An 18,764-nucleotide genomic window follows, 5' to 3' on the forward strand; every position below is an offset into this window, starting at 1 on the left:
TCCCTTGGAAGAGACAGATGGGAAGGAGACACAGCCAGGGCAGGGGGCCACCCAGCCACAGTGGCAGCCCCCTAACCAGCTGCCTCCTGGCCGTGTCCTCTTGCGTCTACCTCTCAGCCTCTCTTCTCTGTCTCCTCTAAACAGAAATAGGATCTGATCAGGGCAACCCAGTTCTGAGCTAGACCTTATCAATAACCGCAATCACTTTTATACGCCAACAAGGAAGATCCCTAAACTTAACTGAGTTCCCCCACAGTGAGTGATGGGCCCAGGACTAAATCACACTGGGAGTGCTGGCAAGCAGGAGCCAAGCGTGGCTGCTTTAGACTGCTCCCAATTCTGAGACTGAGGGCGGAGGTTCGCTCCGACCCTGCCTGGTTGAGCCAGAGAGCCGTGGCCAAACGTGGCATTCCCTCATCTCCTCTCCCACTGTGCCTGCTGACATGCCCCTCCTGAAGAATGACAGGGATCCTCTCTCAGCAGCACTGGTGAAGGGAGAGGGGAGGTGGCAGGGCCCAGTCTGCAGACCACCTGCCTCACCACGCCATCCGGCCGGAGAAGCTGGCCTGGGGAGCCTGGCGGGGAGTTGGAGAAGAATGGCTCTCTTTCCCTCAATACTTCAAACCACAGAATGAAGGTGCCGAGGACAGTTATCCAAGCTACCCAGGGAGGCGGCAGGGAGAGGGGGTGTGTGGATTCTGCAGGGGCAATGAGTGGGGATGAGGAAGCACGTCCCAGCCATATTTGCAAACACCACAAACTGCTGCTTGTTCCTTTGGGAGCCTTACTTGAATCGCTCAGCACAGCTAAATGTGGTTCATCTTAGAAAACCATCTATGTGTTTTCTTGCTTTCTCTATCTTGAAATCACAAATTTTTAAATTTTCCCTGCAAATACAAGAAAAGAATTTGAATTCACAACTCATAGAAAGCTTGTGAATGTCTCCGGTACAGGAGCTCTGTTGGCCTGAAAAACTCCCTGTCTGTAGGATAAAAGTTCTCTCTTTAATGTGCCATTCCGGCCTCTCCATCTCTGAGCCAGCCTCCGGACTCCTCTCTCGCCCAGTCCCAGGCACCCTCACTGTTTTGCCCAGGCTGCAGTGCTCTTGTGTGCTTCTCTGGGCTTTTTTCACACAGAGCTTCCCAGCCCTGAATATTCTGATCGGTTCCAGGACAACCAGCCTCCTATCCACGCTTCAGAGCCCAGCTGGATGGTGGCTTTTTCTCTGGGCCTCTTTCTCTCCTCTCTCTGCTTCTACAGCATTTTTTTTTTTTTTTTTTTTTTGAGACGGAGTCTCCCTCTGTCGCCCAGGCTGGAGTGCAGTGGCGGGATCTCAGCTCACTGCAAGCTCCGCCTCCCGGGTTCCCGCCATTCTCCTGCCTCAGCCTCCCAAGTAGCTGGGACTACAGGTGCCCACCACCTCGCCCGGCTAATTTTTTTGTATTTTTAGTAGAGACGGGGTTTCACTGTGTTAGCCAGGATGGTCTCAATCTCCTGACCTTGTGATCCGCCCGTCTTAGCCTCCCAAAGTGCTGGGATTACAGGCTTGAGCCACCACGCCCGGCCTTGCTTCTACAGCATTTCTTATTTTGTTCTACACACCTCTCACCATGGCCCCTTGACCAAGATGGTGAGTTCCTTGAGGATTTGAACAACGGCTTAAAACCTTGTTTTCCCAAATGTCTGCCTATCAGTTGACCCATTCTAGGAGTTCCAAAACTGTCTGGTAGATAAAATCATGAATGAATGAATGAATGAACGAATGAATGAATGATAGACAAGACGATATTCCACTAGCAGTGCCATCTAGATGCTCTGGTCATACACTGGCAATAAGGCTGCCCTTGTTATCGCCTGATTTTCACAGGCTGCACAGAAAGAGAAGGTGGGTATTAAATTTCCCTCTAAAAGATACTTAACTTTATAGGAAGGGAAGTGTGATAAGAATGAAAAGCTAGTCGAGTACATGCAATAGAGGATCCCACTCTGGTGTGAAACTGTTCACCCACAAACCATGTGAAATGTCCTTGCCAAACGCCTCCTCCCGAGCAAGGGCTCAGGTAGAGGTGAGCCGGCTATCCACGCAGGTGTTACAATTTCCCTGAATACGAAGAATCTATGGTAAGTGTATCAGGAGATATTAAGATAACTATGGCAAGCTTAGAGTGCTTGCAGGAGAAATCCAGATACTCCTGTAACTTTAGTTTTATACAAACAGGTAAATCAATCCCCATCTCTCTCTGTTAAAAGACTCCACTCGCCTCCTTTCCCAGTGACACCTAATCTGAAAGTTTCCTTTGTTTCTGGTGCTGTGTGAACTGCAGAACACTTTTCAGTGTTCCCCTTGGCCACACAAAAAGGGGAAAAGGCATTTTTAAAGAAAGTTATTGGCTTCGTTTGCAGCTCAAGGCTGCCAATGTTTACATGTGGCACTCACGTTATTTAGTGAAGACCTCAGCATTACACCCAGGGTGTGCAATCATCTTGGAGCCAGCATAAAACACACACAGATCCCAAGAGGAGCTACACAGTGCCAGGCGGGGTGAAAAAAAGCTTCACCTTTTCCAACACCATCAAACATCTTGCCCCATAAACACCACCAACACAGAACACCTACCTTTGAAAACAGACGTAAGCTGCTTGGAGGAAAGCTGAACCTGCAATTAGCCTGCTTACGGAATAACAGCAAGTGGAGGCCTACCAAAGGAGCTTTCTGCAAGACCCGACTTGAAATCCTAATCAGCAAGTCTGTTCCCCTGGCCTCGGCCTCAGCCTCAGCCGCTTTTTATCCAGGGTCCTTGATTCACTGCAACTCCACTTCTTGTTCTTTATTCTTTTTGCAGCAACCATCTGGGGCCAGGGGGAGGGTGCAGACATACTAGGTTTGAGATGACATCAGAATGGGAGATGTGCAGGAGAGGAAGAACTCAAGCTGTAGGAACAGGAAGCCTGCTGCAAGGGGTAAAGGTGGATGGAGAGAGAGCCGGAGCACAGGATTAGGGTCAGACTCTTAGAACTGCAAGAAACTTCAGAGACTTGTTTGGCCAGTATGGCCCAAACTGGCACCTGGATGGACGCAATGCCTCAGGATGCTGGTAGGTATGAATTAAAGAAGGGTTCTGTACTCATGGGGGAAATGCTAGGTGAAACAAACATTTATTTACTTTAATTTGTAAATAATGTTTTTGTTTTTAGCTGCAGTATTTATCAGGGCCTTTAATATGCCAACATGGAACTCTTTTTTTTCTACACTCTATTAATCAATTTTTTTTTTTTTTAAATGGAATCTTGCTCTTGTTGCCCAGGCTGGAACGCAATGGTGTGATCTCAGCTCACTGCCACCTCCACCTCCCAGGTTCAAGTGATTCTCCTGCCCCAGCCTCCCGAGTAGCTGGGATTACAGATTGCAGGTACCTCAATACCACACCTGGCTAATTTTTTGTATTTTTAGCAGAGATGGGATTTCATCACGTTGGTCAGGCTGGTCTCGAACTCCTGACCTCAGGTGATCCACCTACCTTGGCCTCCCAAAGTGCTGGGATTACAGGCATGAGCCACGGCACCCAGAAGAACTTTCTGTTCACTCAAAGAAACGTGGAACAGTGCATCTCAAAGTGTGACCTGCAAGACTACCCACAAATTGTCCTGGAGGAGATACACGCAAAACCTGAGAGGAAGCATTAAAAACTATTATAAGTAATTTGAAATTGCGACAGCATCCAAGGTCATATGATCAATGAACTCACTGGCCAGTGTGCGTGTTGCTAATTGTATGGCAGGAGGCACACAGCATGCCCTGTGTGCTTGTCACATGTCATCGGACAACAAATTGAGCCACAGTGGATTGGGGGAAAACGTGGTCCTACAGCAGAGTTGGCTGAGAACTGGTTTAGGAAACACTGCTGGTTCCAATTTCTATGGTACATATCGGGTATTCTGCTGACACCAGAATAACTGAGTGACCTGACTAGGTCACATCACAATGTATCCACAGCAAAAGGCTGACCTTAAGATTTACCAACTGGGGAACCCGATAAAAGAAAAGTCAGTTAGGGAACTAAAAAAGTAAAAAATAGGAGAAGCATGTCACTGAAAATGATTTCATCATCACGGTGATTCTGATTTTAATGGGCAGCCAGCTAAGCAGACCTCCACACATCCTCTCCAGGGATCCCTATGACGGTGTAAAATGAAAAAGTCAAATAGATAAAAGCTCCTGCCCAACTCTCACAAGAATGCCCGTGATGAACTGGATTGAGGAAATGTAATCCTGAAATGTACATACCTGAAAAAGTGGGAAAACCGTTTGCAGCTCTCCACTCTGGTAACAAATGAGAGAAGCTGCCCAAGTGTGAGCCAGGAAGGGGCAGGGAGGGCGGAATGTGGGAAGGAGAGAAGATTCCCCCATCTAAAAGCCCAGGGGCTCCCCAGGTCCAGCCATTTGTTGCCATGAGAAAGGCAGGCATGGTACTGTCCCATCTTTTATAAAAGCAGCAGGAAATCTGGATTTGTATGTGAAATCTCCCAGTCTGTCAACATAGGCAATACATGTGCATGTTTTAAAACTCCATGAATGGCCGGGCGCGGTGGCTCACGCCTGTAATCCCAACACTTTGGGAGGCCGAGGTGGGCGGATCACGAGGTCAGGAGATCAAGACCATCCTGGCTAACACGGTGAAACCCCGTCTCTATAAAAATACAAAAAATTAGCTGGGGGTGGTGGCGGGTGCCTGTAGTCCCAGCTATCGGGAGGCTGAGGCAGGAGAATGGCGTGAACCCAGGAGGCGGAGCTTGCAGTGAGCCGAGATCGCACCACTGCACTCCAGCCTGGGCGGCAGAGCAAGACTCTGCCTCAAAAAAAACACAAAAACCCATGAACATTCACTGTTAGGCTTCATTTATAGTAGGTTGAACAACAGGCAAAACTAACCGGTGGTGGTAGAAGGTGAGATAGTGGTTGTTCTTGGGATGGGGACAGTAACCAGAAGGGCATACAGAGGTAGCTTTGGGGGTTCTTGAACTGCCACTTCTTGGCACTTGTTACCAACAACATACTTGTATGTTTGCCTTGTGAAAAGTCATCAGGTCGTGCACTTCTGATTTGTATACTTTTTGATAAGTATGTAAATAAAAATTTAAATAAGCAACCCAGGCTGGGCAGGGTGGCTTACGCCTGTAATCCCAGTACTTTGGGAGGCCGAGGCAGGTGGATCACCTGAGGTCAGGAGTTCAAGACCAGCCTGACCAACATGGAGAAACCCGGTCTCTACTAATAATACAAAATTAGCCAGGCCTGGTGGCTCATGCCTGTAATCCCAGTTACTTGGGAGGCTGAGGCAGGAGAATCGCTTGAACCCGGGAGGCAGAGGTTGCAGCGAGCCGAGATCGTGCTGTTGCACTCCAGCCATTGGCACTCCAGCCTGGGCCACAAGAGCAAAACTCCGTATCAAAAAAACAAAACAAAACAAAAAAAGAAACCCAAACCCCACAGATTTATAAACAGTGTAATGTCTGAGATTTCTTTCAAATAATACTGAAAAGAGATAAAACAGCACTTCCTTAGAAATAATGGAGGGGGCCAGGCGCGGTGGCTCATGCCTATAATTGCAGCACTTTGTGAGGCCAAGGCGGGTGGATCACCTGAGGTCAGGAGTTCGAGACCAGCCTGGGCAACATGGTGAAACCCCACCTCTACTAAAAATACAAAGTTAGTCGGGTGTGGTGGCGTATGCCTGTAATCCCAGCTACTTGGGAGGCCAAGGCAGGAGAATCACTTGAACCTAGGAGGCGGAGGTTGCAGTGAGCTGAGATGACATCACTGCATTCCAGCCTGGGCAACGAGAGTGAAACTCTGTCTCAAAAAAAAAAAAAAGAAATGAAGGAGGGATGTCTTGGGGAAGGCATAAAATAAAGCCATGTCAAGAAGTGGTTAAGAGAATGGTGTTCAAATGCGGGCTGCCATCTCTCTGAGGTTTCTCCTTTTGTGTAGGGAGAGCTAAATTAACTGGTGCTTCAAGGAAGAGGATGTCCTGCAGAGAAACAATGCACACAGGCTGTCTTGGCAAAGGTAAGGGTAGCTGCAGAGTGAGTAAGGGCCAAGTTCTCCGTGGAGCGCATGAAGTTGGGATGGGCCGGATCAGCTTTATATAAGACATTTTTGGCCAGGGGCAGTGGCTCACGCCTGTTATCCCAGCACTTTGAGGGGCCAAGGCGGGCAGATCACAAGGTCACGAGTTCGAGACCAGGCTGGCCAAACATGGTGAAACCCCGTCTCTACTGAAAAAAAAAAAAAAAATATATATATATATATATATATACATAATTAGCTGGGTGTGGTGGTGGGCGCCTGTAATCCCAGCTACTCAGGAAGCTGAGGCAGGAGAACTGCTTGAACCCAGGAGGCAGAGGTTGCAGTGAGCTGAGATCATGCCACTGCACTCCAGCCTGGTTCAAAGAGCAAGACTCTGTCTCGGAAAAAAAAAAAAAAAAAGACATTTTCTTTTTTTTTTTTTTTTTTTTTTAGACGGAGTCTCGCTCTGTTGCCCAGGCTGGAGTCCCAGCTACTTTTGGTAGTTTTTAGTAGAGACAGGGTTTCACCGTGTTAGCCAGGATGGTCTCCATCTCCTGACCTCGTGATCCGCCCGTCTCGGCCTCCCAAAGTGCTGGGATTACAGGCTTGAGCCACCGCGCCCGGCCAAAAAAAGACATTTTCATGCACACCTGCTGGGGACTGTACAAAACCCAGTGTCTCCACGGGTGGGGCGTTCACGGTGCTGGACAATATAGCTCAGAAGCAATGGGCCCCAGAGTGTAAAATGTTGGAGGAGGGGTGTCAGTGTGATCCCAAGAGCTGAGAATCTGAGTGGCGTGGTTGTGGGGGGCAGCGCAAAGGGCAGGTGGGAGAGAAGGGATGAGTTGGTAGAGGAGGGGATGGGAGCAGGCCTCAGTCAGAGAAGGGGAGTCAAATGCACAGATGTTGGGGCAAGGGCTACAGGGATGGCAGGAAAGTGCTGGGTTGACACACGGATGGCATGGTTGAAGACTGCCACCATCAACACGGGCATCACAGCAACAGAGACAGGCTAGGAACCAATGTGGGGAGTAAAAGGGAATAGGGACAGAAAAATGGATGAAAAAAACAGAACCTTGCAAATGCTTTTAAGTGGACAAGTCTTCATCTTTGGGAGGAAAGAAACAACAGAAGAGATGGCTTAAACTGGTCCAGAAGGACATGGCATTGAATTGCTGCCAGGTATACAGCCTCCAAGTTGTGGAGTTTGAAAGGCCCTCAGGGAGTCATTCTCTTCTTCCTTAGGTCCAAGAGGTAGAGCTACCTACAGATACAGCTGTATGACCTTAGGCAATCTCTGTGAGTTTCCGTTTCCTCCCTTGGAAAATAACGGAAATCACACAGGAAGCATCACTGTTAAGATTAAGTAAGCGCCTGGCCCACTCGCCTGCACATAGCAAGTTTTCACATACTGAGGCTAAGACTTATTTTTTTTCCTTTTTTTAAATCACACACAGTCGCTGACTTTCTGGCCCCTTCTTACTTCCTTAGCCCTCTTCGGAAAGCTACTGGAAAAGTAAAATGCAAAAATCACATTTTAAAATTCGTACTACCTTATCTCATGCTTCTGCTTCCTCCTTAAATGGTTTTCAGATTTACCAGTAATTTAGTAGGACTAATGATTTCAAAAATAAAAATAAAAAATCAGGCTTCAATTGCCTGCAGATCTCCTCGAGCCCGTAGATGTCAGTCCACTGACTAAAACAGGCTTCTCAGGGACAGGTTCATGGCTCCTGTACTTCCTCAGTGCTTTAAGTGCTGCCTCGCACTAGATAAGAGCAAGTGCTCCGATGGGATTTTTGAGGCAGTAAAACTACCCTGAATGCTACTATAATGTGGGATACAGGTCATTATGCATTTGTCCAAACCCATGCAATGTACACTACCAACAGTGAGCCTTAATGTAAACTGCGGACCCTGAATGATGACGTGTCAAATGCGGGTTCATCAGTTGTAACAAATGTACCAGTCTGGAAGAGGATGTTGATAGTGGGAGGCTGTGTGTGCGTAGGAGTGATGGGTATTTGGGAAATCTGTGTAATTTATTAAATTTTGCTGTGAACCTAAAACAGCTCTAAAAATATGGTCTGGGTCTGGTGTGGTGGCTCACACCTGTAATTCCAGCACTTTGGGAGGTTGAGGAGGGCGAACTGCTTGAGTCTAGGAGTTTGAGACCAGCCTGGGCTAGCATAGTGAGATTTCATCTCTACACATTTTTTTTTTTTTTAATTAGCCAGGCATGGTGGTGTGCACCTATAGTCCCTGCTACACGAGAGACTGAGGTGGGAGAATCGCCTGAGCCCATGAGGTAGAGGTTGTGCCACTGCACTCCAGCCTAGGTGACAGAACAAGACCCCGTCTAAAAAAAAAAAGGTATATTTTTTTAAAAGTGCTCAATAAATCCTTGTTAGATGAGTGAAAAAGTAAGTAAACACGATTTATACGAATGTATTATTCATTGACTATAGAAAAGGATTTTAAATGGTCACCTTTGGCTTCCTCCATTAATAAGTATTTTAAATCAATAATAAGGTAATGATCACTGCCTTTCTCTCTTTACCCCATTACTTCCCACACTCATCCACCCACACACTTGGGGATCTTCCGTGGGAACAGGATGTTTACTGCTTTGTGTATCTGTGTCAACTGGCAGCACTAGCATATGCTAAGTGCCCGGAGGCAGACTGGAACAATCAGAGAAGAGGGCACCAGGGACCAGCCGGACAGCACATCAAGGGGAAGGGCTGGACCCAGCCAGGAGAGTTTCCGGTGCACAAGGCCAGGACCGGCAGAGAGAGGCTGCTCAGCTAGGAAACCGCACCAGGAGCTATCTGGAAGAGAATTACTGGTCTCTAATTATGTGCTCTGTATGTCTCTCCCCAGGGAAATTGTACTTCTTTAATGGAAGTAAGAACGAAATTTTGTATTTCTTCAACATCTCATGCAACAATGTTCAACGTCTTATGTGCACTTCCCGACGTGCCCTTTTCATAGGCCTTTAGAAACGCGAGGAAAAAGGTTGCCTTTTTCAAATCCACAAGAGTTCTTGGCACCACGGAGGAAGCCTATCCGCAAAGGCTGGGGCTGGGGCGTTTGTGGGCTGAGTCCACCTTGGGCAGCACGAGAAATGGGTGGGCTTATCAGTGCCCACGAGGAGAGATCCCTTCTCCCCTCTGAGGCTGTCCAGGAGAGCTTTCCTTCCCCTCCTCTGGGTAGGAGCGACTGCAGGGCCCTGTGCACACGGCTTAGGGTTAGGAGGACTAGCCTTACATGAGTGAGCAGCGGGGAAGGTGCTGGGGAGAGGGCGGACCACTCGGTCTGAGTCCAGGTGAGATTCAGGAATCGGAGGGGGCTTGAGACTTACTGGCCTTTTCCTTTTCCTCCTCTCCTCTCCATCCCAATCCTTCCCACTTTCTCTTCATCCAGTCATTTAATGGGCCAAATTATGGAAATGAAGGTATTCTATGTTATCTCCTGAATCTGCGGAATCGCCTTACAGGCACCCATTATAGAAGTGGGTGGAAAGAGGATTATCCATTTCTTTCCCCCAAAGAGAAAAGGGGGCGGGGAAAGGGAGAAACGAAACGCGTGCTCTTTGCAAACTGACTCAACTAAGTTCACTTTCTTGCCAGCGACCCCTCCCGCTTCCCAGATCCAAAATAAGGTCGGAAAAAGCCGAAGTGTCCTCTCTGGCTGTAAAGAATCCACTAGGGCCCACGTCCTGCCAGCGAGGGCTGCATAAGGCGAGGCGGTCTCCCTGCAGGACTCGGGAGCCGAACATTCGGAGAACAGACATCTCCGCTCCAGAAAACAGGAGAATTTGGGCAGGAGGGTGCAGACAGGACAAAGAGAGAGGAACCAAAGGAAGAGAGTACAATAGATCAGCTGATAGGCTCGACTTGGAAAGCGAAGGCAGCTCAGGACCAAATCAGCAGCACGGAATAGAAGCTGAGCAGCGGAACAGCCAGGCCAGCACCGGCGGGGGCGGGGCGCGGCCGCTCAGCCCGCCTCTCTGGGCGGGGTTCTCCTCTCAGGCGGAACCCCATTGGTCTCTCCGCAGCCCCTCTACCCAATCAGCGCGAAGACGGGTCCCGCCGGCACCGCCCACCTCCGGTGCGGGCCGCTCAGCCAGGCTCAGCCCAACAGGTGAGGCCTGACGGCGGGGCTGGTCACGTGGCCACGGCCGACGACCCGGCCCGCAGAGGGGCGGGGGAGGCGGCCCCAGTCTCGGCTGCCAGCCCTGCCCCCGCACTGGGAAGCTCCGCCATCTGTCTCCGGCTCAGCGGCCCCTGGGCCAGAGGCGGCGATCCCGCGCGACACCAGGGCCGCGTCGATTGATGCCCGAGGCCGGGCGGCTCGGAGCCATTTTCCCTGCCTGTGGCAGCGCCCCCGGCCACCCTTCCACAACTGGATGTCCAAGCCAACGCCCCCCTTGCTCCCGAAAGGAGCGGACACGTGGCAACGTCGTGGGCCGCTGGGGCCCTGCTGGACACTTCCGTCCCCAGACCTGAAAAAGGGGGGCGGCTCTCCCCCCAGCTCCATTCATTAAATCACGAGTGGGATTCTCACTGCTCTTCCCAATGTTTCTTTCACTCTCCATTTGCTTCTCAAACCTCATGTTGCCCAGAACCATCTTTCAGCATTTTATGGGTTTCTAAGCAAGTGTAACAGTGTTAAGTAGCGTGGGGCAAAAACTTGGGAGAAAACAGGGATTCTGAATCCTACGTGTAAGGTGCTTCGTGGACACACATGGAATCGTTCACATTCTAGGCAATGGTGTTTAAAATAGTGACCCCTTGGCGAGAGAGTCTGGGCTGAAACACAACTTGATATTAAACCAGAGTCTTCTTTGCCATATGTAGAACAAAAATATCTTATTCCAACCATGTATGGTGGGTGTACTTTTTTTACTGTCCGGAAAATAAAAATTCCTCTCGGACAGTACTCTTTAACCAGCTCTAAATCTAAAGATACGCGCTCATAATTTTTACAAACAGCAATCTTTGGGAGGCAAAACCTGTGCAGTACAACTTTGCAATTTAAACATGTTTCATCCACGACACAATGAAGTACATTTTCTGAATGAGCCAGTAACAAGATATTTTTGATATTTTTCAGGTTACAGAGATGTGTGTGAAATTTGTATTTAAAAGAACTTATAAAGGAAATTAATACCACTTTCATCTATGTACAAATAAAATTAATGGTGGGTTTTATTAGCATTAGCAGTATTTTAACACATAGCCTCTTGGCTGCCATAAAAATTATTTATTATCATTTTATTAAGATGGTAATTGCTTCTCACATCCTAAACTTTTCCCCAAATCTCTTGACAAGAAAAATCAGAAATAAAAATCAGCATGCACGAACATCAGTTTTATTTGATGTTAGTTTTATTTTGGCGTAGTTTGAGAGAAATCCGAGAGTTCCAACAAGGTAATGTTTTAAATATATAAAAAGTTTCATGTTCTACTTACAATTAGTTTTCAAAGATATCAGTATCTCATTTCTTTGCGGTCATGGCAAATGTTTTCATTCGAGGTAGGCAGCATATTGTTTTCATCACCCTTTAAAATACGCCACATACTTAGGGGACTCATTTTGCTGGAATTCCTGACTGTCCCAACAGCCTAGGATTGAAATTTCTCTTACTGTCTGAAATCATCGACTGTTAAATGAGAGAGGTAGCGCCCTATTTGGAAACTAACTCTATTCACAGCAAAAGAAATGCTCATTATGCCCTGCCTTTAGAGTAGGCATTTTGTGTTTCTGTCAATCAACTTAATTTCCATGTTCATAGAGTGAGAACATAAAGTATTCAAAAAACTACTGACATAGAAACCAGTCGGCAAGCAGCCTGAGTCACGTATTTCAGTTCTGAAGCTTTAAATAAATGCCACCTCCCTGATTCATAAAACTAGCTGACTGGTGAGTTTGTCTTTTTAAAAATTCCTGGTGTGCTTTTAATTATAAATAATTTTAGTGATTCAAGGAGTCGTTTCATATAACCAGAAAACCTTATTCCTACAACATACTATAAACCAAAAGATAAATTAGCATACATATGTGGAATGAGGTTATGTGACACTGACTGTTCAAAATATTAAAAAGTTTTTTTTTTTTTTCAGACTAAAACATCAAACTAGAAACTCAGAAGCTGTGACAGGTCATTTTAAAGTTTCAAGCAATACAACTTTAGCTGGAAAACTATCTTTTACAAATACTAGTCTGTGCTAAATTATAAATTTTCAATTATCAGATTCCATTAAAAAACATAATCTAGCTTAGCCAACATGTAATTCCTACTTGTAGTATTCTATTTTGATAAATATTTTTGAAGACATGTACTGCAACCTAATTTTTAGAGACCTGTTCAATAATAACATATCATTTGGAAGATAATAAGTGTAATCTAATTCATATATTTTAGCATTGTATTTATCTAAAACAAATGGGTTGCTATTTAAATTTTGACTATTTTATTAACTCAGAGCATCTGGGAAAACACTTATGATTAGGTTAATTGATGTTATATTTTCCCTTCAACTTGTAGAAGATTAATCAACCATTTTATGGTCTAATTTAGGTGCCTAATTAAAAACAGAGTTCAACACATGCTCCACTGTCTTGCTAATAAATCTTGACAGCTTTGTAACATGATGGTTTGTATTTCAAATTGTTGCATACAAATGTAGATTTTTTTTTTTTTATCTTCACCCAACATCTTGGAAGTGAGTTACATACTTGGTTTAAACTCTGGGACTGAGAGAGTGCAATTACTTCGAAATGGATTATCCCCAATCAGATCTTATCTTAAATTTCCCTCAGTGAAGACAGAAACATTTTTTGCTACCAGGTTTTCTGAAGTAGACTAGAAAAATAGGGGGCAGTTTTGTTTTCTCAGTATTTGTTAAGTTGAAAATGTAGAGAATATTGCTATTTTCGGCTATTAGCCTTCAAGAGAGAGATTTCTGAAGTTACAGGATTTTCTATTTTCATTCTAAACAAATCTGCTAAAAGTGTTAGCTGTCATTGTCTGTTGATTAATCAGTACAAGTCAATTATGGACTTGATTTGGGGGCACTCTTTTTTATGAATAAATTAATTCCAAGAAGTTCTGGAACATGTCATTTAACCCCACATCCTCCCAGCCTTAAAAAGGGCAAATGGCAGAGGATAAATCTCAAGAGGGACACTCACTATGTTTTCTCTGTCCGGATGCTTGAGGGATTTTTTGTCATTTTAGTGACTCGCTTGATTCTAATTGTCCTTTGCAGAAAAATGAAACTGACACAGTGGTGTGATTATCCTCACTCTTGTTATTAACCAATGTTAGATGTAGTAACTAGCCTGTTTGGGGGCTGATATTCTTTTCAAGTGAATGACAAAATCTGCAGTCTGCACTGAGACCACTAAAGGCATGTCAGAAAGCTGTCAAACTCTTCTAAGGCAAACTCAGTTTTGGACCCATGCTATATGATAAATATCCTGCTTCGATCACTTAAGCGAGGAAGCGTGATCCAGAATGATCCAGAATGATCTCTGAAGCAGAACTGCCTGGGTTAGTATATTAGCTTTGATTCTTCCCAGCTGTGAGATCTTGGGCAGATTGCTTAACCTCTCTGTGCCTGTGTTTCCTCATCTGTAAAAGTACCTACTTCACAGAACTGTAATGAGGATTAAATTTGCTAATCCTGTAAAACTTGAAACAGTGCCTGGCACATAGGGAAAACATTCGGTAAGTGTTAGCTACCACCATTATTATGCCACACACACACACATACAATGTACTTTGTTTAATGTTGGCCAGAGCATTAAAGTGTCAGCTTATTTTGTGTAACTCAGAATGGGAAAGGGAGGCGGAGGTTGTAGAGGGAGTTTCTGCCGCTGTACAGTCTAAGGCATATTTTTGTATAACAAACAATAATTACGCAATATTTCGCTAACTTAATTCCCAAACGGAGGTCATTAAAATTTCAGAATATTTACCAACACTTAAGTAAAATCACAAAGTGAAACTTTAAAAGTTACAGATTTTTTTTTTGACCATTCAAAGTTTAACATCCCAAGCCTAAATAAATGTACAGGGCAGGTGCTTTCTCCACCTTGGCATACGTGAAATTCTCCTGAAACACAGCCCCATGTTTCCTAAACACTATGGGGTACCCGTGAAACAGGAGATAACACCCAGTTTCACCAGCCTGCTTGATGAGCCTCTCTGTGGTGCCTGCTAAGTTTGGGAGGCCTGATTCAAGAGGCTGCATAATGAATTGGAAAAGTCAACCGAGAAGAGTCATCATCGCAGACTAAAACCAACTGGAGTTCCAGTGTGGATGGACTGTCCGTATTAGCACGTTTGATTTTTGCAGGGTGAAGGAGGTAGAAAGGCTCCCACTGTCTGGCCAGTGGCAGGGTCAGCTCTGTGCACCACCTCGGTGGGTTCCATCTCACCATGACCCCTCCTGATCCGGCTGATGGTATCTCCTTTTGCCAAGTGGAAGGAAGAGCAATCAAATTCCGAGATGTCATGCAAATCTGCCAGGCCCTGGGCTACCGGTTAGGCCACTAGCAGGCTGTGTATCAACCGATTAAACCCGTTAACGACTCCCAGACACAGCCACGACCTCATTCTCTAACAGATTAGGATGCTGATCCTCAGACTCAACCATCCGTGCCCATCGTTTTCTGTTCTTAATGCCTTCAAAATGTCTCCTCACTCTCATATTCTCTAGTTTTTGAGGACTTGTTTTAACCAGGTTTCTGAATTACAACTCTCCCTGGTTAATTACTATTTATACTCTTCTCCAGTTGGCGGCCTGACTGCAGGGACAGAGCGGAGGTACAATGGCGCACACCTCTGGCAAGGAGCAAAGCTTGGCAGACAGGAGAGAACTCCAACAAGGGCGAAGGGTGTACTCTGCGCACCAGACTTCAGGTAAAGCGCTCTGGGTCAGGAGTCTCCTCCTGGCGGCGTGGTCTGTTTAAAGTTAAAAAAGCCGCCTTCAAAATAATTGTGACGTCCATATCTTTGCCCAGACATCCATTCATTATTCTTAAGTAATTAAAAATTTTAAAGTAAACAGATAGCATTTAAAATATTTTTTCCCCCTTAGAAAATATCCACCAACCCTGCGGCCGCGCCAGGCGCTGCTGGTGCAGTCCAGGAACGCAGTGTTTGGGGCCAGTTGCGGCACTTACAGTGGGCTCCTCCGGCCGCCCGGTCCGCCGGGTCACCGCCCCGGGCCCTGTGCCTCCTGGACCCTGGAGTCCTGCTTGTCAGTTCACAGAGATGGCTCGGAAGGACGAAGAACCTCCCGCCTCCGGCGGCCCAGCCAAGCCCTTGCGGCCCCCTAGGTCCAGCCGCCGTGCGTGGCCGCTCGCAGAACAACCCCCGGGCGCAAGTCGCCACCCGAACCTCCCGGGCTGCGCTCTCCGCTGCTGGCGCGCGGCGAGGGTTTCCATGCGACTTCATTCTTCATTCAGCGTTTTTGAGTCAATCAAAAAGAACGTGGCAGGTGGAGGGCAGCCGCCTGAGACTGAGTGAGCCTTTCGGTGGGGATTTCCATGGCTTGCCCCAGGTGCTTCAAAACCGCCTGACATTAAGGGTTCAGTCCTTTTCCTGCCAGTTCCTCCCAACCCGGCCCCAAGTGTGTCTGATCTCAGAAAATCCTAGGCTGCCTCGGGGCTCTGGCGGGTTCCACCTGGAAGGGCGCTAGTTATAGCCTGCCGCCCGGCCCTAGAATCACCATCCCAGGAGAAGGGGGAGTGCTGGTGGTAGAAGTAATAACAATACAATCGATGACAATAGCTAACAATTAGAGAGGCCCTCACATGCCTGCGCGGCATCTTACCGTACCAGCGCATTCACTCTTCCCATCCCTGCCCAGAACCTGCATTATTCCCACTGCACAGATGAGAGCATCGAGGTTCACGCGACTAACCAGGACGTGAATCCAGGCGGCGGACTCCAGACCCCCATTCTTGTCCACCAGTATCCCGAGAATGGGTCACAGCCCGGGAACGGTGGGAAGGGTGACTGTCACAGCTGGCTAAACCTCGAGACTTGGGCAACTCCTGACAATAATAAAAAACGTTAAGGACAAAGGGGAAGGGGTAGGACGCGGCTGGGAAGGGAGCGGTTTTAATCCGCGGGGTCAGCCCTCTTTTATTCTCCATCCCACCCAGGTCCCGAGAGTGGGGTGGGCACAGGGAGAGGGGTTCAGTTCTCTTCTCCTCTTTTGTTTTCCCAAGTCTCGAGCCTCTGTGAAGCTAATTGGGCCTGGAGGGGTGCCTGAACGTCGTGTTGGCTGGGGTTGCGGGTGGAGACCCCAACGAAAAGGTGGGGGCCGGTACCTGGGTCCCTGGTTGAAGACAGTTATCAGAGGCCGAAATCTAGACCTCCTGCCCACTCGTGTCTTATCCGAAGCTCGGGAAACCCAACAGCTCACCCCAAAGACCAGCAGCTGCGGAAAGCAGTGGGCAGAGGTAGTGATTATGACCCGGGGGCCGCTGTCCCTTTGGAACCTGACCCGCAACCCGACTCCAGAACAGAATTTCCGGAAACCGCGACCTCGAAGCAACCCTCATTTCTCAATCAATGGGCCCCGAATATTCTTTGCCCCGGACGTGTAAAAGCCCCGCGGAGACACGCGTCCTTGCTTTCGCTATCCCAGCACTGAGGCCAGGGAGGCGGAAACGGGCGGCGATGCCCGGGGGCCCGGACGCCTTCAAAGCCGCGCGCCGCTCCAGTCGGTTGCAGTGCGCGCCTTTGCCCGACAGGGACCAGCACAACTCCACGCTCTGCGCGCCGCCCGCCCGCCAGGCGGAGGTGCCGGGCCACCCGTCCAGCTCACCCTCCCGAGCCCAGGCGGCTCGCGAGCGAGGCGGGTCTGACCCCCTTGAGGTTCCGGTAACCAGGCGGACTGTAACAAAAAGTTAACAGACTCGGCAGCCTCGGCGGGACGCCGCGGCCCCCACCCCCTCTCCCCATCTGGGAAGCAGAAGCTGCTCTAGAAGTTCTTTGAGGGCGGAGACCAACCAAAGGGGCGCAGAACATTCCCAGCGTCTGGGACTCCGGGAGGAAAAATTTAAGACGGGTCATAAAATGCTATTCGAGTCGGATACCGCCATGGTGGAGGGTGGCTCGCTTTGCTGAGCGCGGTCTCAGACGCTGCCCTTCTTCTTTGCGGCGAGGTCTCCTGATTAATTCAAGGGCACCATAGACCACTGAGCCGCCAGCGCTCCGCGAGAACTTTCTGGTGTTGTGACGAGAACCGAGAGGAGCGCAACCCTCACCGCACCCAGACAGGATGCGCGGCGCAATCTGCGGTGGTTTCCCTGCCCCTCCCCGGGTGGTCCGAAGTGGTAACACTGCCACTTCCCTATCATACGCCATGTCTCCCTTCGTTCAGGGTCTGAATCGACGATGGAGACCCTGCCCCTGGCAGGGAAACTCACCGGTACCAAGCGAGGCCCTTGTCGTAGCTGCGATCGAAGAAATGGGGCTCCGCGCCCACGGCGCGCACGTCGGGGTGCACGCGCAGAAACTCCAGCAGCGCCCGCGTGCCGCCCTTCTTCACGCCGATGATGATGGCCTGCGGCAGCTGCTTGCTCCCAGACCCACTGAAAAAGCTGGAGATGGGGCTTGGGGAGTCCGGCACCTCGGGACTCTGCTCCTCAGGGCTCGCAGCGCCCTCGGCCATCTCCTTGCCTGAAGCCAGTGGGGTGGCTGGCTGCGCCCGGAACGGCAGCCTGGGGGGCGTCCCGTCCGGAGCTGTGGCCAGGGCTGGCGGGGCGAGTGCGGCGCGGGACCCGGAGCCCAGCAGCAGCAGCCCCGGCGCGGCGGCGCAGGAGCCGGCACAAGAGTACAGGAACATATAGAGCCAGACGCAGAGCATGGCGAAGAGCAGCGCGAGCTTCCTCCTCACCGGCGGCGGGGGCGGCGGCGGCTGCGGTAGGAGCCGGCCGGGGACATCGAGGCAAGATCTGCCGCCACTCAGGCGCTGCCCCATGCGCTGCCCGCGGGCGCGACCAGGGGCATGGCTCAGCACATGGCGTGAGTCCCGCCAGTCAGTGAGCGCAGAGAGGGTTTCCCGGCCCGCTGGACGACTGTGTGGCTCGGTTTATTGCCCCCGCGTGCCCGAGGCCGCCGCTGCTGCTGCTGCTCTTCCCCAGGTGGCGGCGGCAGCTGTAGCGGCGGCGGCTCTTGACATATTGCACGGCAGGAGCTGCAACTGCAACGGAAAGTCGAGACGGCGGTAACTGCTGGCCGAGGGTCTGCTCCTGGGGCGCGACGACGCGCTCGGGGCCTGGAGGACGTTGCACTCCCGCGCCCTGGCCACTCTAGACGGTGCGCCCCGCCGCACGCCGGGGCTGCCTCCTTGCAGTCCTAAGAACTGAGCCTGGAGCAGCCCCGGCACTTCCCTGCAGAGGCTGCGGAGGCGAACTGCGCAGGAAGAGAGCTGGGGACCGAGGTGGAGTGGGCGGTCCCGGCCTTCCAGAGTGACGGGCTGCTCTACCTACCAAAATTCCCGAACGCCATGCAAATACAGGCACTTCGCCGAGCTCACAGCAGCCAACCCTCTTCCAAGACGTGGGGGTGTGGAAAGGCTTCTGGGCGGTGTAGGGCGGTCGGGGATTGCCATTGGCTGCGGAACAAGGGGCGGGCCCAGAGGGGCGGAGTTAGGGGCTGGTG

General features: G+C 49.4%; 1 protein-coding gene across 1 annotated transcript in view; it reads right to left on the reverse strand.

Annotated features, from left to right (window-relative positions):
* HS3ST3B1 (heparan sulfate-glucosamine 3-sulfotransferase 3B1) overlaps positions 1 to 18,554 on the reverse strand; it is a 49,346-nt gene extending 30,792 nt beyond the window's left edge. Inside the window, 1 exon segment of the mRNA XM_033184496.1 lies at positions 17,528 to 18,554. Within this exon segment, the coding sequence (XP_033040387.1) occupies positions 17,528 to 18,081 (554 nt within the window). The 5' untranslated portion in view covers positions 18,082 to 18,554.
* Between the last annotated feature and the right edge of the window lie 210 nt (positions 18,555 to 18,764).

The sequence above is a fragment of the Trachypithecus francoisi genome, unplaced genomic scaffold (assembly GCF_009764315.1).
Source record: "Trachypithecus francoisi isolate TF-2019V2 unplaced genomic scaffold, Tfra_2.0 Lachesis_group20, whole genome shotgun sequence".
In the NCBI taxonomy this organism is placed as follows: domain Eukaryota; kingdom Metazoa; phylum Chordata; class Mammalia; order Primates; family Cercopithecidae; genus Trachypithecus; species Trachypithecus francoisi.